Source organism: Polypterus senegalus, chromosome 12, assembly GCF_016835505.1.
Source record: "Polypterus senegalus isolate Bchr_013 chromosome 12, ASM1683550v1, whole genome shotgun sequence".
Classification (NCBI taxonomy): Eukaryota; Metazoa; Chordata; class Cladistia; order Polypteriformes; family Polypteridae; genus Polypterus; species Polypterus senegalus.
Genome location: NC_053165.1, coordinates 130,885,102 through 130,911,245, shown reverse-complemented (window position 1 = coordinate 130,911,245; position 26,144 = coordinate 130,885,102). Strand labels below are relative to the sequence as shown.

General features: G+C 39.4%; 1 protein-coding gene across 2 annotated transcripts in view; it reads right to left on the bottom strand.

Moving 5' to 3' along the window:
- Positions 1-2,081: 2,081 nt before the first annotated feature.
- LOC120541627 (pro-neuregulin-4, membrane-bound isoform-like) overlaps positions 2,082-26,144 on the bottom strand; it is a 58,197-nt gene continuing 34,134 nt past the window's right edge. For both annotated transcript variants that reach the window (XM_039773430.1, XM_039773431.1), the window contains exons 2-6: positions 23,058-23,161; positions 17,135-17,228; positions 14,559-14,711; positions 3,471-3,521; positions 2,082-3,382 (exon numbers count right to left, since the gene is read on the bottom strand). In XM_039773430.1, coding sequence (XP_039629364.1) covers positions 3,373-3,382; positions 3,471-3,521; positions 14,559-14,711; positions 17,135-17,228; positions 23,058-23,067 — 318 coding nt within the window. In that variant the 5' untranslated portion in view covers positions 23,068-23,161 and the 3' untranslated portion in view covers positions 2,082-3,372. The remainder of the gene's footprint in view (positions 3,383-3,470; positions 3,522-14,558; positions 14,712-17,134; positions 17,229-23,057; positions 23,162-26,144) is intronic.

The following is a 26,144-nucleotide window of genomic DNA, read 5'->3' as shown; positions in this document are numbered from 1 at the left end:
TCAAAATTAGTTCAGTTCCTCCTTCCCAATTGACTTCGCTGCATTTCATGGAGTTCGGCAAAATTCCCAAACATTTTCTTATTTCACAAAACTCGTGGCAAAGCAAACCCCACAGTGTTCGCTCATCACAAGTACTGACAAAAGGTTACTTTCAGGAACAGACACATACAGTACATTTCTCAAGGATATGTTTCTGGTGATATCTTAGGATATAAAACTGTCAAGAAGACCATCTCCTATTTCTTCTGATCTCCATAATTGTCCATGGCTGTGGATATGTCCTTTGTTCTTGCCTCGATCAAGCTGATTAAAGAAATTGTTGGCAATGGTCATGTGGCTTGTAGGTCCTGTGTCAACACACTGTGCCTACAATGACGAGACACCACATTTGGATTGAAAACATACTCAGAATCTGAAGTGGTGCCTGTTTCTTTCTTGTCACTTTTTGCCTTTAGCTGTTCACATTGTTTTCGCATCTTAGCCTTCCACCTTCTAAGTGGCCTACTTTTTTTTGCACAGAAAGCATTTGTGGGTTTCTGCCTGCATATCACTATTTTTATTTATGTTTTTCATCTTTCACTCTTAATACTTTGTTTTACACTTTTATATATTCACAAGCTTGCCTTTAACACTTCTCAGTTCATCATCTGGATGTGCATCAATTTGTATAACACGTGTTTCGTAATTTTCAGGTAGACCACTAAGCAGTAGTGTAGCAGCATGAAAATCTTTTCTTTCTGATCCTCAGCTGTTGAACCATTTCTTAAATTCACTTCATATAATCCTACATATCCTGGTCTTTCATAATCTTGCTCTGGTATAGCTTTCAGATTAAATAGAGTTTATTGCTGAGATTAGTTTCTTTAGCGGTTTCACAGTTTCATACAGCATACGTCTAATCTGACCATCGTCTGTGCAAAGGGAGATTGTGCTTTGAGGTCTTTGATCATTTTCCATCCACTCATCTGTGGCTTCACCTGGTCTAGTGTCACACTTCCATGTAAGCTTCGTCAGGTTCACCACTGAATGTTTCATTGAAGCGGTGTTAGCACCTATTTTACTGTTTTCTGCCCAAATCGTTATCTGAATCTTGTACTTATTTACTGTGGCCAGGTGTTTCTGGGCCTATAACCAATTGGAAAATTCTTTAAAAGTTACTAAAATAAAACATTCACAATCTTAAATCATTTTGTTAAAGATGGCAGCAGTCTAGCATGTATCCTTTTTATTATACAGCATAGCAAAATGGCATGAACAAAAAGAGAACAACGAAAACATCACTCCACACTTTACCAGCAAAAAGCAATTGAAACACTGCCACCTACTGACGGGATATTAACTGTTAAACTCTACACACAGCAGTTTGCATCTCATCAGTGTAAACTGTACTCCAACAAATTTCATCATCAGTTTTTGTAAATATTTATTTATATTATTGTCTAATACCTTATTTGAATTGGTAAACCTTCTTTGTAATAACCTATTAATGCAGATGGAATTCATTTTTGATAACATATTCCAAATTATAGAATTTAAAATCAATTTCTACAAATAGCTTATGGGGTCAGTATCTGGGAAGAAGGTAACATCAGTCAGTCAGTGTCCAACCTGCCATATCCGAACACTGGGTCACGGGGGTCTGCTGGAGCCAATCCTGGCCAGCACAGGGCGCAAGGCAGGAACAAATCCCAGGCAGGGTGCCAGCCCACCACAGGGCACGCACACTAGGGACAATTTAGGATCGCCAGTGCACCTAACCTGCATGTCTTTGGACTGTGGGAGGAAACCCACGCAGATATGGGGAGAACATGCAAACTCCACACAGGGAGGACGCGGGAATCGAACCCAGGTCTCCATACTGCGAGGCAGCAGTGCTACCACTGTGCCGCCCAGAAGGTAACGTGCTTAGTGATAATCCCACTGAAATTCCAACCTGGAAAGAATGAACTGAATGTTACCACTTTGTGAGTTGTGTGAAGTGTGATGCTAGCCAATGAATAAGCTGTTAGTGGGGCAGATTCCTGACCAATGAATGAGAAGGGGAGGCGGGTCTTCAATTCAAATGCACTGAACGCATTCCATCATTATTCAAAAGTGTTTATTTAACAATATTATAGTAAAACAACCAGCTAACTTAACATATGAATTATGTGACATACTGTAAATGTGAGAATTTTTCACACACGTTTTTGATATTGTTTGCTGTTGTCCAGCATCAGTCCCCATAGACTCCCATTCCATCAGAAATGTTATCTACGTTCTGCATGAAAAAATCGGATTTATTTATTTATTTATTTTTTTTTTTTTACAAACTACATGGGGTAAGTATCATATAAATCCATATCATTTTTGAGTAGAGTATTCCTTTAAATGTATTTGATAATAGATTTCATGCAGTTTTTTCAACTCTAGATTATGTGTTCATAAAAGAGTCGACAATGGTGTCTGTTTATAATGGTGCTGCTGTACAATGAAGAGCCTTGCATGAATGCAAAAGTAAGGATCACGCACCCTTGCCAGTCTCTTCCCCCACGTGTATGACATAATTGGGGTGGGTCCCACTCTCTCTGTGCCTTACAGGTGTACCCCTATGTTCTCATTTCCCAAATAATCACTTTGAGCGTCACAGCTTAGACAGAAAACGGCAAACCAAGTGAATTGATGTTACGTTATGATCAGACATTGTTAAGGAGTTTCCCCAAGTCTCCAATCTTTTGTATGTGGGCTGACTGCACAATTTGCTGTGTAGACATTAACAACTCCAGCTCCAGGTGTGTTCAGAGTCCTCTTCCTCAGACGTCCTTGGAGGTCAGGGTCCATTTGAGGCTCTACAGACCACTCATTAGGAGTATGCTGTTTGAAAAGTTTCACAAACCTACAACATCTACACTAAGTAAAGAATATCACTCTGTGATGTGCTTCATTGTTAAATTCATTAGTAACCGAAGCCTCTCATTTTCTGTCTTACTGCTGTCATTACAAGCCATTGGCCCAGTTTAATGAAACGAGGATAATCAACACAAAGAAATTAGTGCTTAGACTCTAATTCTGATTATAATACAAAAAGAAACCAATTTACTACACAAGTCCAGAATGGAAGGCCCATATCGGTGTCTGGTGGTCTTGAGTCATTCTGTAAGTGATTTCTGCACTTCTTTCTCCTTTAGAGTGTTTTCTCTGGCAATGCTTTTTAAAAAATGAAGTTAACCGATTGAATCTGTTCTGAGTTGAGGAATTTTGAAATATATAATACGATTCCTAGCAAACAGTCCAAGTACAAAGCACCTTAGCTGAGTGATCCCAGTATAAAAAGTTTGCCCAGAAGATGAGGAATGCTTGTATCTTCACGTCTGGTTTATATTTGCCAGTGTGTTACAAAATTCTGAAATGAAAAACACAATAACGTCACAACACATTGCAACAGCAAATTTAACATGTTTAAAAAGTGGTGGACTTTCGTTACTACATACTGTTTTTTGGAAAGCGACTCTGCTGCTCTCTTTTTCTTCTCCTTCCAGGTCCTACAGATTAAAAAATGAGAAAATCAGAAGTTTGGATGCTTTCATAAAATTGTTCTTCTTTTCTCTGTTAATAATCCATTTTTGTTAACTTTTATATGTGTGTCAGAAGCCAAATTTCATCCTTGGGACAACTAAATATCTGTTTATCTATCTATGAATGACAGTGCAGAGCTAGTTAAAGATTATACTTTATTTGTCCCCAAGGCAAATGGCAGGCTCATTCCTTACAGCTCACTTACAAAAGTTGGGCAGGTTTCATTTCGAAATTCTACGCGTAATGGTCATAACTGGAACCTATTTTTTCGTCCATATACTATAATAGACTTCTGCTCGATGCCTGTGGGAGGCGGAGTTACGCCTCCTACGTAATTTAGTGCCTGCCCATATAAGGCCGTCCATCAGCGGCAATCCAATAGAAACACTGCTGATAAATATTCACGGGTGAAGGACTGTGCTTATGTAGACAAAGATGAGATGGTCAGGGTGGTGTTTGGCACAAACTCAGCGAAACTGCGAGAGAAACTTTTAAGTGCCGAGTCTTAGCTAACATTAAATACAGCCGTGGACATCGCACGAGATGGCACCAGCACAGCTGGGAACCTTCGATGCATGTACACCGAGCGGCTCACGTGAACTGACGCCGTGCACAGACAAAAAGCAACAGTTCCAAAGAGTGCTGAACAAAAACCAAATTACACAATTGAGAAGGCAGCAAAAAAATATGAAGCGTTTGATACATACAAACATATTCATAAGTGCAGCTACTGCGGAAACAAAGCACACGGTGGAAAAAGTCAGTGTCCCGCTAAAGGAAGACAGTGTAAAAAAAAACCTGTGTATGCAGTGTGTCACGTCTCAGATAAAGAGGAAGACGAGCTGTTTATTGATGCAGTAAGAAACGAATCGATGAATGAAACCTGTCATCTTTACAATGATTGACAAACACGGAATGTAACTTGAACACAACACATCCTACAAATACGAACCTGATTGAAAGAAATAATGATAATCAAATCCTTGATGACAGCAACACTCATAACCACTCACAAAACAAATACTGTATATTGACAGTCATGTTACGTTATTTTTAAAATGTTCCCTTTTCTTTTTCATAACTTCTTTAACACACTACTTCTCCGCTGCGAAGCGCGGGTATATATATATATATATATATGTATATATATACCCCGATCTACATACTCTCAAACAGACAAACCACATGCCATGGCGCAATGCTAGAGGCTTCGCCTCTAGCGCTGACATCTGAGGTTCGATTCCCGAGAGGGGGTGCACTGAGTATGTACGCGTGCTTCCGGATTCATTTTACCCTCGCATCCCCTTGGTTTGAGATGTATGAAAAAATATGCGGTTAACGCAGAAAGACAGATCACCAATTGAAGCTTTATGAATAAAGGATACTTTATTCACCATCAATGATTGTTTTGGTAAAGCCATACTCAGTGTATTCATTAGATGAATGGTAAAAAAGTAAGAGTGAGGGGAGGGTGACTTATTGAGGCACACAGGTGAAACCACAATAGCACACGGGCTCGATGCGTCGCTGCGAGTCAACTCTATCTGAATTGCGCAATCACATTCGAAAAAATATATCTTTTCAAGTTCTATTTACTCGACACAAATATCTTTGGTTGGAATGTAAGGCGAATTTATTCTTTACATTTGTATGGTGAAGAAAAATTTATGCAATGACGCCTACATTTAACTTACATTCCTACCAAAGATATTTCTGTCGACTAAATAAAAATTCCTTCTATTTAAAATTTAAATAGAACTTGAACAGATACGATAGTTCATAATATCCACGCAGACTTGCACGTAAGAGCGGGAGTCATCCGTTTTAACAAACAGCGTATTGCACTGATACGAAATAGCCTGCCCATTTAATTATTTAGGAATGGATAAATAAATTAAGATTTTGTACAAATAATGTTTTTCATTTTTCTTCCTTGATGGATTCTGGCACCCCCAGCAACAGTTGCTCGCACCCCATAGAGTGTATATGTGTCTGTGTGTGTGTGTGTGTGTGTATATATATATATATATATATATATATATACACACACACCTAAAGGATTATTAGGAACACCATACTAATACAGTGTTTGACCCCCTTTCGCCTTCAGAACTGCCTTAATTCTACGTGGCATTGATTCAACAAAGTGCTGAAAGCATTCTTTAGAAATGTCGGCCCATATTGATAGGACAGCATCTTGCAGTTGATGGAGATTTGTGGGATGCACATCCAGGGCATGAGGCTCCCGTTCCACCACATCCCAAAGATGCTCTATTGGGTTGTGATCTGGTGACTGTGAGGGCCATTTTAGTACAGTGAACTCATTGTCATGTTCAAGAAACCAATTTGAAATGATTCGAGCTTTGTGACATGGTGCATTATCCTGCTGGAAGTGGGGCCTTCTGCTGTTGTAGCCCATCCGCCTCAAGGTTGTGCGTGTTGTGGCTTCACAAATGCTTTGCTGCATACCTCGGTTGTAATGAGTGGTTATTTCAGTCAAAGTTGCTCTTCTATCAGCTTGAAACAGTCGGCCCATTCTCCTCTGACCTCTAGCATCAACAAGGCATTTTCGCCCACAGGACTGCCGCATACTGGATGTTTTTCCTTTTTCATACCATTCTTTGTAAACCCTAGAAATGGTTGTGAGTGAAAATCCCAGTAACTGAACAGATGGTGAAATACTCAGACCGGCCCGTCTGGCACCAACGACCATGCCACGCTCAAAATTGCTTAAATCACCTTTCTTTCCCATTCTGACATTCAGTTTGGAGTTCAGGAGATTGTCTTGACCAGGACCACACCCCTAAATGCATTGAAGCAACTGCCATGTGATTGGTTGATTAGATAATTGCATTAATGAGAAATTGAACAGGTGTTCCTAATAATCCTTTAGGTGAGTGTATATACGACAGCAACACTCATCACTCACAACAGTGACAAAACAATTACATTAACAATCATGTTACGTTATTTTCAAAATGTTTCCTTTTCCTTTTCATTACTTCTTTAACACACTACTTCTCCGCTGCGAAGCGCGGGTATTTTGCTAGTAAATAAATATATTAAAAACAAACAACACTATTAGGGCCACAGTAATGAAAAAAAGGTCTATTTCGTGATTAAAAATGTAAATTTCTGCTTTATTCTTATAGTTTATTTTGTCATTAAATGCAACATTTTGACTTTAATCTCAAAATTTCCACTGTAATCAAGTAGTTTATTTCATCCTTAAAGTAGAACATCATAGACTTCATAATCAATCGACTTACTGAATGACTTAATTGATGTTTAATTTACTAGAGTTTCTCAAATCCCATTGTAACTAAAGTAGCATGTTAAATACTTCATATTCCAAGTGCTCCCCTACTCAGTCATTAATTGCTACGTGCTTCTTAAATGGCCTTCCTCATGCACCACACAACATACATTAAATTCATGATATTACAGTGCTCTAAACATTTGAAATGCTAAGATTTACACTTGATATCATTTGCATGATGAAATAACATTAAAGTATTTATGTTACATTATGATCCAATGTCAAGTGTTAATGCTCAGAGCATTATTCTGCTGCCATCTAGTGGATAAAACAACATCATGCTGCAAAAAAGTAATATCACTATGCATTTTGCCACTCTATGGTAACTCATTAATATTCATGAGTGGGGCGTAGCCTTGAACCAAAACATACAAAGGTGAGTAAACAGAAACCATTAAAGCCATTTTTAGAACAAACTCAAAATGAATTTAGAAATTAATAGTGAAACTGATGCATATGCGATACAGAATGTCTGGTGACTTCAGTCATATAATGCTACAAATGGAATTCAGTATCTACGTGGCACAAAAGACAAAAACGATTACAGTCAAGTGGAAGAACAAGAAAGATGTTATTCCTTTAAGCACCATTGACGATGTGTCAACTGTCATTGTGTCAGGGGAAACGTGGAAGTCACTAAGCCGGGTGCTGTGGTAGCCTACAATAATACAAGGGGCGCATTGATCATGTGGATCAGAAACTAACATTCTACCCTTTCATACACAAGAAATAGAAAAAAAAATAAGAAAAGAACCACAAAGAAACCTGCTTTTACTCTCCGTGTGTGACATGAGGCTGGGTGTTTCAAAGCATGTCACGTGAAGGATGTGTACCTTCCCTAGTGTATTTAAAATGATGTTTTGGTATTTACATGTATTAATATTTTTTCTTGTTGAAAAAAATTCATCATCAATTTTTTCCAGGCATAAATATAATAATAAAGAGTTTTTTTTTTTTTATATATCCATCCATCCATCCATTTCCTAACCCGCTGAATCCAAATACAGGGTCACGGGGGTCTGCTGGAGCCAATCCCAGCCAACACAGGGCACAAGGCAGGAACCAATCCTGGGCAGGGTGCCAACCCACCACAGGACACACACAAACACACACACACACCAAGCACACACTAGGGCCAATTCAGAATCGCCAATCCACCTAACCTGCATGTCTTTGGATTGTGGGAGGAAACCGGAGTGCCCGGAGGAAACCCACGCAGACACGGGAGAACATGCAAACTCCACGCAGGGAGGACCCGGGAAGCGAACCCAGGTCTCCTAACTGCGAGGCAGCAGCGCTACCACCGCGCCACCGTGCCGCCCTTTTTTTATATATATATATATATAAATCGCCCCTTCCAGCCAGTCTGCTCCCTCCTGAACGCAGCACAACACTCTCCAATTGGTCTCTTCCCCTCTACCTGTGCACTTGACCCCATCCTCTCACATTGTCTCCAAGCTCTCCATCTCTCACTCATTTCTGCTGTTACACACATCATCAACAACTCAGTCACATAGGCACCATTCCTACTGTGCTCAAATAGGCACTAATAACTCTTCTTTCTCAAAATGCCAACTCTTGACCCATCTCAAGTAGACAATTACACATCAGCCTCTCTCCTTTCCTTTCTATCCAAAATACTTGAACCTACTGTCTCTTCCTCTCTTCTAAAGAACAAACTGCTTGATCCTAATCTGTCAATCCTCAAGAGAGGCCACTGCACTGAGAAAGCTCTACTCCATGTTGTCAACAGGTTACAGCTGGTTAGAGCTACCAAGGTGTCTTCTGTCCTAACCCTTTTTGGAGTCTCCTTCAGCTTCAAAACAGTCAACCGCCAGCTTCCCTGACTTTGGCATCACTGGACTACCCTCAGGTGATTTGAGTCTGGTCTCTTGGGCAGATACTACCATGAGTACTGGCAAGGAGAGTTATCAAGGGTGCATCAGGCAAGGCCTGGTGCTGGGTCCTCTCCTCTCAATACACCACCTCACCGGGCCCTGTCATCCAGTCTCAAACTCTTTCATATCGGTGCCGATACTATAAAGCTGTACGTGTTGTTCCATCTGTAGGACCACACAGTATCAGCCAGAATCTCTGCATGCCTTACTGATATTGCAACCTGGATGAACAACAACAACAACAACATTTATTTATATAGCACATTTTCATACAAACAGTAGCTCAAAGTGCTTTACATATTAAAGAATAGAAAAATGAAAGACACAATTATAAAACAAAATAAATCAACATTAACATCGAATAAGAGTAAGGTTCAATGGCCAGGGGGGACAGAAAAAACAAAAAAAACTCCAGACGGCTGGAGAAAAAATAATGAAAAATGAAGAAAAAGATGAAGGAGCACCATCTCCAGCTGAACCAGTGTAAGACGTACCTCCTTGTCATCCAGCTCATCAATCTATTTAATGACTATCCCTATTCAGCTCGGCTTAATATCATTAACACCTGCCAAGTCAGTACGCATTGGTGACCAGCTGTCCTTCAATGACCACACTGCAACCGTCTCTTGGTCTTGCAGATTCATTCTATGCAACATCCACAAGATCAGACCGTACCAGATATGGACTATGCAGCCCAATTCCTCGTCCAAGCTTTCGTCATATCATGTCTAGACTAATGTAATACTCTGCTAGCAGGAGTACCAACATGTGTCTCCAAGCCACTGTACATAATTCACAATGCAACAGCAGATCTGGTGTTCAACCAGCCGAGGCAGGCACATGTCACTCTGTTTTTCAGATCACTACATTGGCTCCCTGTAGCGTCACATTTTACGTTCAAATCCTTGATGCTTGCCTATGCAGTAGTCAGTGAGTCAGCACTTATAATATGGAGCCACAAGTGAAGTCCTATGCTTCCTTCTCGACCACTCAAGTCTGCTGATAGACAGTAGCTGGTGATGCCACCCTGGCTGGTATCAAATCTCAATCCAGACTCTTTTCTGTGACTGCTAGCTGGTTGACCAAGGTGCCCACCTCCGTTCAACACTCTCACTGCTTCAATGTGTTTAAAGAGCATTTGAAGACTCTCCTGTGAATCTGATTATAGTTTTCATAGGTTCTTGTAACCTAGGAAGAGCAACAAGCTTGAATTTTATTCTTCACTTGTAGTGATCAATTTTTTAATCGTGTCCTATAATACTTAATCTAAACCAGTCCTCCAGACTGAATGTTATAAAAACAAAACATTATTAAATACTGATCTCAGGTATACAAACTAAGGAGTGTTTTTTTTTTAGACCAACATTTAAGTTAAATGCCACATGGTGGATCCACATGAGACTGGGAGAGAGGGGTGGTGCCAGAAGGGGCAGAGCCACCGAGAAGCCATGTAGAGGGTCTGTGTGAGCGTCAATGACAGAGAGAGGATAGAGTTTAGGGACATCTGGAGCACACAAAGACCCCCGCCTCTGCTTAAATTCACTGCCCTGGGTACGTGGCTACAGGCAAGTCTCAGTTAGGATATCAGCTTGGATTGGCTGGTGGGATTGTGCGAGTGTCACTCCACTTCAAACTGCTCCCTTGAGGCCATTGACACCACCATCTGCACTCACAGGAGGGAGTAAACCTCATGTGAAGGAGTGAGGGAGACATACTACTCTTTACAATATATTTAAGGACGGGACATCAGCCAAATTACAAAAAAGATTTGGGAGATGAGAACAACCAGTTTGTCATAACCACTAATTCAAAGAAAACCACAAAGACTCAAAACAAGTAACAAAAATCAGGGCTAAATGGGGAGGGTAGGAATTCAAAAATTAATAAACACACAACGTAACCAATCTTAAATCATAGTCAAAAAGCTTTGTTTACCAGAAATATTTCATAGAAACTAAGGATTTAAGGTTTGGAATGAATCAAATTAAAGACAACCAGAAAGTACATGATGTGACCTTTATAATCTACACTGGAAACATTACACAGCGCACACTTCTGGTTACATTCAGCTAGCAATGGCAAGGCAAACGTTCACCAATGCCCCTCTAAATGGAAGTGGGGGAAAAAGCTACTTATTTCCAATATTGTTAAGAATGTATCAAGTACCAAAACAGATGTAACCATGAGATATTCTGATTTATAATCCCCTAAAACAAGGTCAAAATATTTTTTAGAGATCAAGGAGAATTTATATATAAAAAAATGATTAGATGCAAGAGACTGATACTGACAGAATTAGTCTATGGGCACCAGTGATGACAAAATGTTACACGAATAATGGCATAAGATGAAGATCTATAAACGTATTGTCATACAATACAAACAACAAAGGGCACAATTAAAAGATAACTCATTAAATATTCAACACTGCAAATGAATATTCATAAATTTTAAATTTTTGTTTAGTCAACAAATTGTGTTGAACTAAGCAATCGACGTGACTGACAGTGACTACTATAAAATAATGAGATGCACAAGTTCAAGCACCATATAAACTATACCACTAAAACTTTAAGATAGCAAATTTAAACCAAATGTAAAATAAAACACAAGAAATCCACAACAGGCAAATGTACCTGAAAAGGCATAAGACAAAAATCAATATTCAGAAATAGCTGAAGATGCAGAACCTACGGCAAGCCAAATTAACATTTACAGATATCTTTCTGGTGGGAAGATCCTGGGCAATTTTGAGAATCATTGCATTTTCAGTCAGTTATGTTACCCAACATATACAGCACTAATCAGAAAATCGTCTGCATCTGCCAGTGCTACTTTGCCTCAAAATCAATGAATCATGAGTTGACCCAGGCCACTGAATCACAACATTAGCCCGTCTCACCTTGGCATCACAGATGACTTGTATGTTAATAGAAGGAACCTGCTTAATGTTAGCAAAAGCAGCGTCTCTCTCTCTAGGTGCTCTTTTTGCAGTACTAGGGGGCTCTGCCCCCTGCTCACTTTGCTCGCCGACCCCCGGGTGGGCTCTACACGCGAGCCACTTCGCAGCTCTGTACAATTTAAATAGATTGTTATTTTCACGGGAATTGTTACATATGCATAATAGACCTAACTATTTTACATTACAGCGAGTAATTAACCATAGTAAAAAATAGTAAAACATAATAAATTGAAAGAAAATTATGTTTCATGATGTGCGTTAGAGGTATTCTTTGCGTTATACGTTTTTGTTCTGTTTGGCTTTGAAATTAACACACAAATACTTTTTAAACTTACACTTTTACTGTAAAACTTCAGTAAAAACAATTTTTTGAATTAACTTTTCAGCAATATCGCAGTTTTGTCTCCGTGTTTGGACTTACATTGTAACAATGCAACATACTGTATAACTACCCATGAGTGAATATTGTTTCTTTCTCTCTAATAAATAAACAGACTTTTTCAAATGTTTATCCCTGATATTTGTTAATTGTCATAGAAATAGCTAATGTAACGGGAAACTGTAAACGTTTTAATATGAATGGCATATCAAGATCTCCTTTGGTGTCAAATGTTATCCGCAGAGATGTACTACATTACCATTCTTGTCTCCTGTTAAAATTTTACATGTCAGAATTGTTTGACCAATTTTGAATACAACTAATCTTGTCCTATTGCACAGCTAATCACTCAGACATAAATTACGCAATAACATTACGATACATCCTTCTTTCAGCAGTATTTCGTCAGGTGGAAGACTGGACGGTGTTAACGGTTGTAGATATTCTACAGGATATTGTAAGTTGATGTTTTCATCTTCCGCACCACCACCACCAACTGCTTCAGCATAGTCTATTGATACGCATTTAACCAATTTGACGTGTAACCGATCGACAGTTTTTGGGTAAATTTGTTTGACTTCATCGTTTCTCGGTGCTAGGATTTCCTGTGTACTCATTTCTTCTGTTGATACCCCTTCAGGATGTTCAAGATTTGGACATAATAAGCCTTCTTTTATTGGGAACTTACAGTGAGGAACGCGTAAAAATTTATAAGAGCTGAGAGTGCAGGAACTGTGTTTGACAAAAGCATTCACACAAATGAGAGGTGAGAGAACCATGGGCATGGTCGTAAATGTTTGAAAGGAGGTTGGGACTTGAAAAAATCTTTTGGCAATAGTCTTGTCTCAAGATTTTCTTTAATAATAGAGAGATGAGTCCAGTCAATTGCCACTATTACATTATAAAACCAGACTCTGCTGCACGTGCCTTGTGAGCTGTTTATGACTTCCAGCACAACGAGTGTGATGGTGCTAAAGCATGGCTGAGATGTACTTGACCTGTTTGCAAGTTTCCTCTGGTATGAGTCTCTTTCCAGGCAGCCAACAATTATTACAAACCTGGATATGAACAGGTAACAGTCAGCTTGTCTTGCTAAAGCCAGGTCCAATTCAGCATACAGTTTGAAGTGAATGGCTCTTGGAAGGCTAAATCAGCTCATAAATCGATCATCATGATGGGCAAAAAAATCCTGCCATTTCCAGGCTATTTGCACAGACTTCAGACAGAGCCAAACCAGACATGTTGTGTAAAACCATGAATAGGCTGTAGGACGTGAGATTTAGAGCTTTCTGTGAGTCTCATCTTTGTTTTACTTCATACAGTTACTTACAACATGCGATTGGCATCAGCAGCCATACCACATGCATTTCAAAACAGGTCATCCACCTGTAGCTAAGTATGTTCAGGACCAGGCAGCTCTTGAATGGGAGACCATCTAGGAAAAGCTGTTGTGACTGCTGGAAGAGGTGTTGGTGAGGCCAGCAGGGGGTATTTTCCCTGTGGCCTGTGTGTGAATCTTGATGCCCCAGTGTAGTGACCGGGTCACTGTGTTGTAAATGTGGTGCCATCCTGCAGATGAGATGCAAAACTGAGGTCATGATTCTCTGTGGTCTTTAACGATCACTGGGCATCTATTGAAAACAGCAGAGTGTATCCTAATAACCTGGATTAATTGCTCATTGTGGCTTCATCCATTCTCGCCCTGTTATCACCCCCTGTCTCTAACTGACTATCTCTTTCACCCTTATGCCACCTAATAGCTAATGTGTGGTGAGCATAGTGGCGCAATAATGGCATTATCCAGGTGGGTGCTACACATTGGTGGTGACTGAAGTGGTTCCCCTGTTTATGTAAAGTGCTTTGAGTAGTGAGAAAAGCGATATATAAACGTAAAGAATTATCATTGTTGTTATTATTACATCGGCTTCGGTGTAATCCTTAGTAGTGACAATAAGAGGCCGACATAAACAAAAGAGTTGTTCAGTGCATTGACCTTTGTGCCCACACTTAACCATTTTAATGACACTTATCCAAGTAGCTTGTACATGTTGTGTATATGGGAAGAAAATGGAGTATTTCATAAAACTCCCTGCAGCCAGAAGGATCAAATGCAAGCTCCACACTGTCACGAACCAGTTATTGACTAATACGGTACATTTACTTTTTCCCTTAAGCACAAAAACACTTAATGCCTTTTTCTGTCCCAAAAAATTAATCAAGGTATAGGATTAATCCAAGCCCTATATTCAAATTCACAGAAACTAGAAAATGCAGGGACAACAGTAAAAGCAAAATAACAGGTCTCTGAGTTACCACATACACACGGCGAAAAGGATAACATTGAAGCAGAAAGCGAACAGGGTGTTGGCTTTCAAGTGTAGCAATTATGTTGAATAAACGGTGTTAATGTGTGTTTATTAAAGTTTATTCATCACCGAGCCTTACCTGTGTGCACAGTAGATGACAGCAATTAGTACTAAAGCAATCAGGACTGAAATAATAACTACTGCGGCAATCAATCCTCTGTCATTTTCTGAGGTGGTTTTCATGAGGAGCTGGAACTCTTCACAACGTGTTCCTTTGAAGTCTTCATTGCAACTGCAATACAAATGTATAAAATAAATTATTCCATAAAAAACATTCCATAACAGAAAATCAAAATACAGTACATTCACTAGGAAAATTCTCAGCACCACTATACTAATACTGGGTAGGGCCTCATTTTAAATGGATTCCACAAGATTTTAGATACACTCCTCTGAGACTGTAGTCAGTGTTGACCTGATTACATCACCCTAGAATTTAACAGACTGCAACTGAAATCTACAATACATACGATGTTACTCACGAGACACTCCCTCAGGGGCGTCATATCTTTTCCAAGGTGTTTGTTGACTGTAAACATAAAATGCTTAGCATTTTTCATTTCAACAGATGGTGCATACAACTAACACTATAGCATAAAAAAGTAAATGATACATTGAAAAAAATGACGAGTGCAGATCACCAGAATTTTTAATGGACTCAATTGAAATTAGTACTCTCTCCATTATGAATGTTTTTTATTTCACGTTTTTTCTTTTTGAATTTTGCTTTATTAATTTATAGTGTCAGTTTTTGTGTTGCCTCAATTATACGATATCTGCTAAAGGATCCTCAACACCAGCAGTAATGTTTTTGATGGACTGTCTGTTAAGCTGGGTTTGTACTTCACGCAACACGACACATGCTCCAGCAGATGCTACTGCTACGCAAGCGTTGTACTGCTTATACTTGAACGCGTACTTTACGTAAATCTGGAACATTGCACCAGGTGGCAGTGCGAGATATCATCACATTGAGAACAGGTTCCGCTTTGCTGTGATGTGAATTTCCTGAAACACGCATTAAATTCCTTGCCACAATATCTCTGAAAAGGATGTTTAATGATTGCATCCATCAATCCAGGGATGCACCCATTCCAGCAAGAATCAGGCGCGAAACAGAAACAAAATCCCTGGAAAGGGCATCGGCTCATCGCAAGGTAAACACAAGCACACACACACTAGCGTCATTTTAGTGTCACCAAATCCCCAAACCTCCATGTCTTTGGAAGGAAACCGGAGCACACTGTGGAAACCCACCAGGAAAACGTGCAAACTCCAGGCAGGGAACACCAGGGATGTGACTACCTGCGAGACAGCAGTGCTACCGCTCTGCCAACTGTGCCGCCCCCACATGTGTAATTATTACCAGTACTCAATTAAAATGTAACATACATACTTTAATGAATTTCACAATAAAAGTGATATCAAGTATAAATCTAAGAATTCTAAATGTGCAGAGAGCTGGAATATCATAAATGTAATGTGTTCTGTGTGGCGATTGCTGCTGTCAGGTCAGGAGGAAGCCCCAGCAGCATGGGTTTTAAGATGACATTTACAACGGTCTACTTTTAATGATAAAGTAAACTGCGAGATTAAAGTGGACATTTCAAGATTAAAGCCGAAATTATACCTTTTCACCATGTCCTTAATTTTATTCTCTGTGGCTCAAATATGCTGCTGTACTTTCTGATGCAGTTGTGAAGGTGCACAAAAAAAAAAAAAGACAGCACAGAAAATGATATATGAGACTTTTCATATGTATCGTGTTATTATGTTGGGGAATATGCAACGCTTGAATATAAAAACAAATGCATTTGTGGTGCACTTCAGCATTTTGCTACACCACATTGAACCATTCATCAAACATCGAAGCACACACATTGATCCTGTAGTATCTCAAAAGCAGCTTTCTGTCACATGTAGATTGTTGACGTCACGGACCGACTTGATAACACTGTGCCAACCCGACATTATGCGGCTAATGCAACTTACGCACGCGTCATGTTAATTTCTGAGGATGTGCTCAGAATATGCGTCAAATGAACGCTGGGAACGCGTGGCATACATGTTATGAGCGTGAAGTATAAACGTGCCCTTAGAGTGAATAATGCAATTTATTTTTGTACTCCATCCAACCATCATCTTAGGCTGTAAATTTAAGGCATTCATTAAAAAACACATTCCACCCCTGGCACATCACAAACATTAATGCTGAATACGACCAACAACAAGGTGTAACTGCCGGATGGACAGAAATTGGCTTCTATTAAACAAATTTGTATTGTTTACTTACCGTAACACTAATTTTAAGTACTGATTAAAGGGTAACTATTGTTCTTCCAATGCATGAATGTATAATAACACTTGATCTTTCTGACCATTTCCCCATCTTATACTATTTCTTACTGATTTTCAATAACTTCTGCAATTATATTTATTTCAATTATAATGTATAATGACTGTGGTGGGCTGGCGCCCTGCCCGGGGTTGTTTCCTGCCTTGCGCCCTGTGTTGGCTGGGATTGGCTCCAGCAGATCCCCATGACCCTGTAGTTAGGATATAGCGGGTTGGATGGATGGATGTATAATGATGTACAGGAAATTAAGCTTATCTTCTACATCGATATGGTGAAGAAATAGGAAATATGTTACTTACACACATGAGGGGGATGACGCTGATGGTATTCTATAACAGTTACCACCGTTCAAGCAAAATGAGGCTTCTTCACTGCTACAGGGTTCTGCATGAACTGAAAATGAGCAAACATCAGTGCAAATATGTTACATGTTTATATCTGTAAAGCAGAAACAGTTTATTGGAAATATGTTAGACTATTCCATTTGGAAGACAGAAATACATCCATGCAAATATGTTATTGTTATTAAATTCAATGTGTAGAATACAGGTGTTCTGGGACCCCCTAAGTAGATCTTTGGACCCCCTGGAAGCCAGAAAATCAAAGTGGTGGTGGGTCCCTAAACACACATGTTGTGGTGCTGCTGCAAATCACTCAGTGCTCATTACTGGGTTTGCAAAAAAATATTGCAGCAGCCAGCAGAAGCTCCTCTGACTGAGGCTCAATTTGTAAAGGAAGTAAGTGCATCCTTAGACAAAGGTTAATGGGATTTAGAAAGGAGAAGAAAGACTTTTAGAAGACAATCAGATAATTAATTTCCTTATGATATAGATGTTCTAACTTTTACAATTCTCCATAGCTAATTTATTGTATATTCTATGGTATCAGGCAAAGAATGACCTAAAAGGTGAAAATGGTAGCAGTTAATGTCCAGGGGCCTCATGTATAACGGCGTGCGTAGAACTCGCACTATAACATGGCGTAAGCACAAAAGCCGAAATGTGCTTACGCACAGAAAAATCCGGATGCAGGAATCTGTGCGTACTCCAACTTCCACGTTCTTCCGCTACATAAATCCCGATCAGCGTGAAAACTAACGCTCGTGCACGCGCTTTATGTAATGCCCAAACTCCTCCCAGAATTACGCCTCTTTGAATATGCAAATCAATATAAATTGCCCTTAAGCTCAGCCTTCTGTGAAAAGACAATGGGAAAAGCACGGGGGAAAATATAAGAATTTCAGCGAATACCAAGTGGAGGCAAAGGAAAAACATACTATTTGTTCAAATAAACCGTGGTATAATCAACAAAAGGAAGTTGATCGAGTGACATAGCGTGTTGGAGAAACTTGAAAGCTCACATTCACAAAATCGCACAGTGCCGGAAATAAAAAAGAAGTCACATATCAAAGTCGCCGTGAAAAGCCGAGTTGTAGCCCACTGTCTGAGTGTCATATGAAAGCTTATTAGGGTACAGAGAAAAAAAGGCACACAGTGGGGAAAAAAGCATGAAATGTCAACTTCAATCTCGACATTTCCACTTTAATCACTTAGTTTATTTTGTCATTAAAGTAGAACATCATAAACTTCATCTTAAAATCGTTTAATTAACCAGTTTCTCAAATCACATCGTAATTAAAGTAGCACGTTAAATGCTTTGTTTTGTATTTGATCTTCTATGTGCCTATGTGTGTGAATCACTACTTGCTTCTTAAACCGGCTCTCTTCCTCCAACTGGACACAGAGTCCATTACATTCGTGATATTACAGCTCTCTGAATAACTAAAATACTGAGATGTATACGTGATATCATTTTCATGATGATAGGAGTTAAAGCACGTTATTAAACATGTTTTTCACTTCGATGAAATAATTTATTGCAGCAGTACTCAGGGCGGCTCTAGGCTTGTGGTGGCACTGGGCAGAGGAAGAATCGGTGGCTCCTTCGCCCGCCAATGTCAGTAAAGTAGCTTATGCACAGTGGATGGCCACGTCCGTTGCAGACACTGCATAGCCGCCTCGTGCTCATGACACAAGCATTTAACTTTTGCCAAAATTTGTTGCTGTGTTTTTAGCTGTGTTGTTATTTTCTCTTTCTGTTTTATATTCAATATATATTGGCGTAGCCATCACTGCAGTCAGTGCTTTTCTTTCCCCAAGTAACCGATCGCCATACAATCAGCTCTGTAATAGAAGTTAAGCCATCTGTAAGCTTAGCACCGATTCTTCAAAATGTTTAAGGAACATTGAAATATTTTCGTAGTACATGTTTAATTATTCTATCCTTAACGACACTCCCAGTGAAGAATATAGATTATTTAAATGAAGTTAAAGTTTTATCTGTATAATTTAATAAACATATTTTGCTGCATTTCACCTTAAAAGTGATATCGTCATCATATGTAAATACATGCTTTATAAATTGTCTCAGGTTGTGTAATATTATAACTGTAGTGCAAGTTTACAGTGAGGTGATTGTACTTATAAGTACAAACAGTTCTACAAGGTGCAATTGATTGAGTGCATTTAGAGTTCTTGGGATGAAACTGTTTCTGAACTGCGAGGTCTGTACAGGAAAGGCTTTAAAACGTTTTGCAGTGGCTGAGACAGCATGTCCTTGAAGCTGTATATCGATAATTCTCTTTCCGATCAGCTGCTGTTGTGATTCATACTCAGATACAGTGATATAAATACTCCGAGTGGTGCAGTGAGAGAAATATGGAAAAAGATGATCCGCTGTGACAAATCCTAACGGGAGCAGCTGAAAGAAGAAGGAGAAGTGAGAGTAACAACGCTAAAGCAATTATGGTATTTGGAATACTATGGCTGTTCCCTGGACCATTATATTGTTACAAGTTTATTACAATCAGATGTGTTACACTAATAAACAATATGCGGTTAGTTTCAGTGTATTTATAAAGCCGCGTCAGGAAAATAAGGAGTAACCACACAGGAACAGTAGCACTGCTTTGACGCTGGGTGCCGCCAGTCTGCAAAACCGAGCGGACAACTTGCGTACGACAAGGCATGAGGTACCGTGGAAAAGTGCGTGGCTTTATGCCAAGTGTAGGTTTTATACATCGCGATTTGAACGTGGAAAAGTTCTTACGCAACATTTCTGTACGTACGCACCGTTTATACATGAGGCCCCAGAAGTTTAAGTTTAAAGTTTGGGTTAGCAAAAAATGAAATAGCAGAACATTACAAATGGACCTTCTTCAGGGAACAACTAATAGGTTACAACTGCAAATGTTTTGCAGCAATTAAAGTAAATTAAGCCTTTTAAGTTGAAGCAAACAATTTGCACAGGTGTCCCAACGTCTGTTGAATACTTAGAATCCCTCTGTCTGTCTTAAAGCAGAATTGGAACAGACTGTGTTACTACACCTTCTGAAGTTTATGTTTTCACCATTCTAGGTCATTCATTGCATTTCAAAAACCAAGAACTGTGGGAAACATTCACCTTTATAGGTCTGAGGGCAGTCCCTGGTGGTGAAGGTTAGGGGGTCCCGCTTCTTGAGGAACCACCCACAAGACACAAGGCACATAAACACGGGCATACGAAACAAAGCAGATAATTAAGAAAAGTAACATTAATATAAGAATATCAGTTGAAATACAACCCAAATTGGAAAAAGTTGAGATGTAATGGAAAATGCAAATAAAAACAGTGATTCTTAAATTTACTTTGACTTTTATTTCATTGCAGACCATATGAACCCACAATATTTCATGTATTGTCTGGTCAACTTCATTTCATTTGTTAATATACATCCATTCCTGCATTTTAGGCCTGCAACACATTTGAAACAAGTTCAGACAGTAAAGCATTCACCGCTTTGTAACATCACCCTTCCTTCTCACAACACTTAAAACACATTTTGGCACTGAGGATACCAAGTGCTTCAGATATTATTTTGTCCCAGTTTTCCTGCAAACACATCTTAAGCTGTGCAACAGTACTGGTTGTTGTCATCGCCTCATTTTTCGCTTTCAAACTTCTCCACACATTCTCTACTGGGCACAGGTCAGGATTGCAGGCAGGCCAGTCCAGTGCCTGTACCCTCCTCTTTCTCCACCATGTCTTTGCAATGTGTGCGGAATGTGGTTTTACATTGTCTTGTTGAAAAATGCATGAACGCTCCTGTAAATTACGTCATCTTGAATGCAACATATGTTGCTCTAAAATCTCAATGTACTTTTCTGCATTAATGCTGCCATCACAGAAGTATAAATGACCTTTGCCAAGGGCACTGACATACCCTGGCTTTTGGATTAGTTGCTAATAACAGTCTGGATGGTCTTTTTCATCTTTTGTCCATAGGACATGGAGTCCATTTCTACCAAAACATATCTGGAATGCTGATTTGTCTGACCACAATATATGTTTCCAATGTCAGATGGTCCATCCCAGGTACCTCTGAACCAAGAGAAGTTGACGCCTCTTCTGGACATGGTTAACATAAGGTTTCTTTTTTGCACAGTAAAGTTTTAAGTGGCCTTTGTGAATGTAGCTCCATATTGTAGTACTTGACAAAAGTTTACTAAAGTCATCGCTTGCCCATGTGGTTATATCAGCTATTTATGAGTGACGGTTCTTGATGCAGGTTTTCATTCTAACCCTTTTCTTAATTAATGACCTGTTTTTGCTCCTAATTAACTTCTTTTGAATTCATTTTAATTGACTTGCTCTTGAAGACTCCTGGCCCCTTAATTGTTTCTTTTTCCTTTAATAGCAGCCTAACAATAATGAGATACAAAATGAGCCAAAACATGACCAACATGTTGATCATACAATATCTGAAAATAAAGAAAGGTGAAGGTCTCAGGAATGCTCCCCCAAACATTTTAATGGTTTTCTTATAAAAGAGAACATCAACAATTTCAGAAATGTATGTTATTGCACAATGAGAGCAGCAACAAGCCATGGAATTAAAGAACAGGTTTACTTAACAACAAGAATCAGAGCCTAATTAAGCAACTGGTTGGAGTGAAATTGGTTGGAGTTTGAGGCCCTGACTTAGTTGGCCTTCTATTGGCTCCCTCAATTCACATTTCATTTCTGTTTGGGTGCCATTTAAGGAAAGAAATGAAGCAATTCAGAGTAATGCTGAAGAAATTCGGGGGAAAAAATCTTAAAAATCAAGTCAATTAGAATTAATTCAAAAGAAACATTGCACTAATTAAGAAAAGGGTTAGAATGAAAACCTGCAGCCACTGGGGCCCTCCAGGACAGGAGTTGAGGACTCCTGTAGTACAGTCTGAGGGATCAGAGATCACAGGTGTAGCTTAGCCTTGTGCCTTTGCTGAAATGCCAACAGATTCATTGAATCATTTAATGATATTATGCACCGCAGAGGGAGAAATATTCAAATCCCTACCAATAATTCTTTCCAACATTTCAATAAATTTCACAAGCATTTCTTTGCAAACTGGAGATCCTCTGCCCATCCTTTGCCCCTGAAAGGCTAAGCCTTTGGAACCAAAATCATGATTACAATCATCTGTTTGAAATCACATCATTATTTAATTATTTGACCTCATTGCTGACCCTACTTTGCCCCCGTCCCAACTTTTTATGAAATGTGTTGCAAGCCTGAAATGCAGGAATGGATGTATATTAACAAATAACATGAAGTTGACAAAACATGAAATATCTTGGGGTCATACTGTCTGCAATGAAATAAAAGTCAAAGTAAATTTAAGAATCACTGCACTTTTTTTCCTTTACATTTTCCATACCATCCCAACTTATTCTGATTTAGAAATGTACAACCTCACCCTGTCTCTCCTCTTTTTGAACTCATCAAAAATGACAATGCAGAAGCAACAATGGACGGGACTCCCTGGCTCTCTCTCAGATTCAGTTGTGTATTGTAACATTCACATTACTAAACAGAATGTGAATTTTGAACAGAAACAAAGTGTCCAGAGGCAATCAAACAAACACAAATGTTGTCTCTAACTCATGTAATGGGTGGCAATCCATTACAGGTCACCTTCACACAGGCGTACGTATTGGACTCACAAGTGTGTCTGGGATGTGACATGAAAACTCATGCAAAAGTGCAAAAGGTCATACAAACATCACATAATAACCAGACAGGGATTTGAGCCTAGGACTTTGTCCCAATGTTGTATCCTGGAATAATTTTGCTAAATGCAATTTTACAGCTTTTACATCTGGCAAATACTGAATTCATTTTTAAATAAGTATGTATACCTGGTGGCATGGCTTTCACATGGAATTTTCCTTTACTTTTGAAGTAAAATCGTTACAGCTTTGAGGCAGCAGAAGTAGCCCGGCTGGAAATGTCCTCTTTGTTCCTGTAAAAATAAATGAAGTGATGTTATCAGCTTAAACATATGTACGATAATTAAAGAAGTAATCAAATTCTTATATGGAAGAACTGTAATAATAAAACAAAATAAATTAACTCTTTGATGTAAAACACAGATAAGGAAAAGCATTTTGCGCCTTTTGCCTTTCTTGTAAAGCAGTAATGTAATTTCACACAGGAAAATCTGCGGGACTAGATTGAGTCAGTCCTTGAGATCTTAGGGCCTGTGCTGACCAACTTTGTGGTGTCCTCCGTCACTTTTCATTTTTTGTCCCCAAGGCTTCAGAAAGTGCCACTACTATGGCACTTTCAAAGAAGGCAGGTGTCTCTTCACCTGTTGACTACAGACCAGTGGCACTTACGTCTCACAACATGAAGACCTTTGAGGGACAGGTCCTGGAATACAGGAGTCCTCTTGTGGTAGACCACCTGGACCCACAACAGTTTGACTGTCAGACAAAGCTGGCAGCGCTGTGAGGGCTATATTGTTTGATTTCTCCAGTGCCTTCAGTACCATCCAGCCATCCCTGTTAAGGGTTAAACAGAGGTATGCAGGTGGATAAGCCTATGGTGTCCTGGACATTAAACTGCCGGGTAAGGGCTGTGTCTCTGAAATGGATGTGAGCAGCACTGGAGCATCACAAGGAACAGTCCTGTCTCTTAATCACTTCACTCTGTACACCTCCGACTTTAAATATAATAGAAGGCAATGTCACTTACAGAAATTCTCAAATGATTCTGTACTGATGGATGTATTGATTAAGGGGATGAGACAGAGGAGAGGACTCAGGTGGAGAACTTTGTTTTTGGTGCAAAGAGAATTGTCTACGCCTTAACATCAGCAAAACCAAGGAACTGCTTATTGACTTTCATTGCACCAAAGAGCCTTTATGTGCAGTCACCATTCAGCGATGTATAGTTGGGCCACTCCTTCAAGTACTCGAGTGTCCCCATTAATGACAATTTTTAGTGGTCTCGTAAAACAGAGGAACTGTATAAGTAAGGCTCTTTTCTGTGCTTCTTTAATGTGGGAAGTGACATCTTCTAAAACTCTGTGATGACCAGTATGATTTGCTACTTTGTGGTGTGCTAGGGTCGGTAACATCACTTCAAGAGAAGCCCACAGAATTAACAAGCTAATTAAAAGGGCAGGCTTATCTATGGGATGCACACTGGACCCCCTGGAGATCATAGTGAAGGAGAGATAGAAAACAAAATTGAGTGTCATTATGAACAATGCTGCACATCCTCTCTCTGACACACTAACACTGAGGACTTTCAGCCAATGAATTATTCAGTAGAAGTGTGACAGGAAACGCTATGGGAGCTCCCATATATCAACTGCAATACGTCTGCAAAATGTCTCACTGGGACTGTGACAGCCAAGTCAGAACTTTCTTTTTTATGTTTTAATTTTTTTCCTTTTTAGTCTTTTTGGTGTAAGTATACACACTCGCTTCGCTAGCCAACCCCCTGGCCTGCACTACGTGCCAGCCACTTCGCGTTTCTTGCATATGTAAATTACACTTTCACCAAACAACAAATCTTTTAATTCTCGTGGATATGCCTCTTCATTGGGAAGAAAAACTACTTTCCCTGTTGGGAACATGAATTAGACAATCTACAAGTCTCCAACTTAAAGTTTAAATCTGAACAATATATTCGATCTCTTTTCGCTGTTCCGTTATTTCACCGAGTAATAATTTCTGTTTGTTTGGGCTAATGCAATCTTTACTAATATTTTTTTTGAAACTTTCGAATTTTAGTACTTTCATTATCTCTAACCTGTTCTGCATTTGTATCACGTCAATGTTCTTGAATTCTTTATGACGTTCTACTTTGCCATCTACTCTTTGTCTTTAATTTCCAGCCCGGGGCGTGGTTAAATCTCTTGGCACAAAGTCTCGTCTCATCCCAGGACTTTTTTATTATAAAGGAGAAATATATATTGTCAAATGCACACAGGAGGCAGCTAAAAGGCTCAGAAAAAGGGAAGTCCTGGTCAGACCAGGGGGTGGCAGAGTCAGTGCAGGATTTACGTATAAGCTACACAAGCTACAGCTTACAAATCATATTTGGCACTTACATAGAATATCTGGACTTATAAAGGGCCCCATGTCTCAAATAGCTTAGGGCCTTATCAAGTCTAAATCCGGCCCTGGGCAGAGTGCCTTAATCCTTTCTCTTATCTCCCCACAGACTAAATGCAGGAAATTCATGACATCACTTCTAGTTCCGTCCCAGAAGACATCACTTCCATACCAACAGAAGAGCCGACCTCCAAATGACCTTGTTTCCAGTTCCGGTTCCAAGATCCCTCCTCTTCCTGCTTTTCAATTTTATATCCGCCATGTTTCCTAACCTGTTCAGTTCTGTTTTGGACTCTTGTCTGTAAAGACCATTTTCTCAACCTTTTTGCATTTGCAGTCAATTCTCAAGTATACGGAAGGCTGCCCCAAACCTCTTTGTTGTGTCAAGGCTTGATTATTCACCACAATATATATTATATATCACAGTATATACACACACATACTGTTATCACACACGTGCACATGGGAGACAGTTTAGGGGCTCAAATAATTGTAATGACCCACCGAGCCAGGAGTTGGCACTGTCCAATAATACTTTCTCTCTTCATCCCTCAGCAGACTGAACTCGGTGCCACCATTAATTCAGCTATACAGGGTTATCAAGGTGGTAACCCCAACTCTTTATGTTTCTGTGCTTATTTCACACTTTATATACTGTATATTCACATCTATTCATGTATTTAATTGTTTAAACAGCATCTGTGAAAAGCCAAATATCTCCCTAGGGACAAATAAAGTTCTATCTAAACTAATCTAATCTAACCCTTTGGTTTAAGGAAGCCATTTATTAGGATTACTCTGATGTTTTAATATTTATTCAAAGAATCTCTGTCACAAAATCAGGAATGTATGATATAATTCTGTTAGATGTGCAACCTG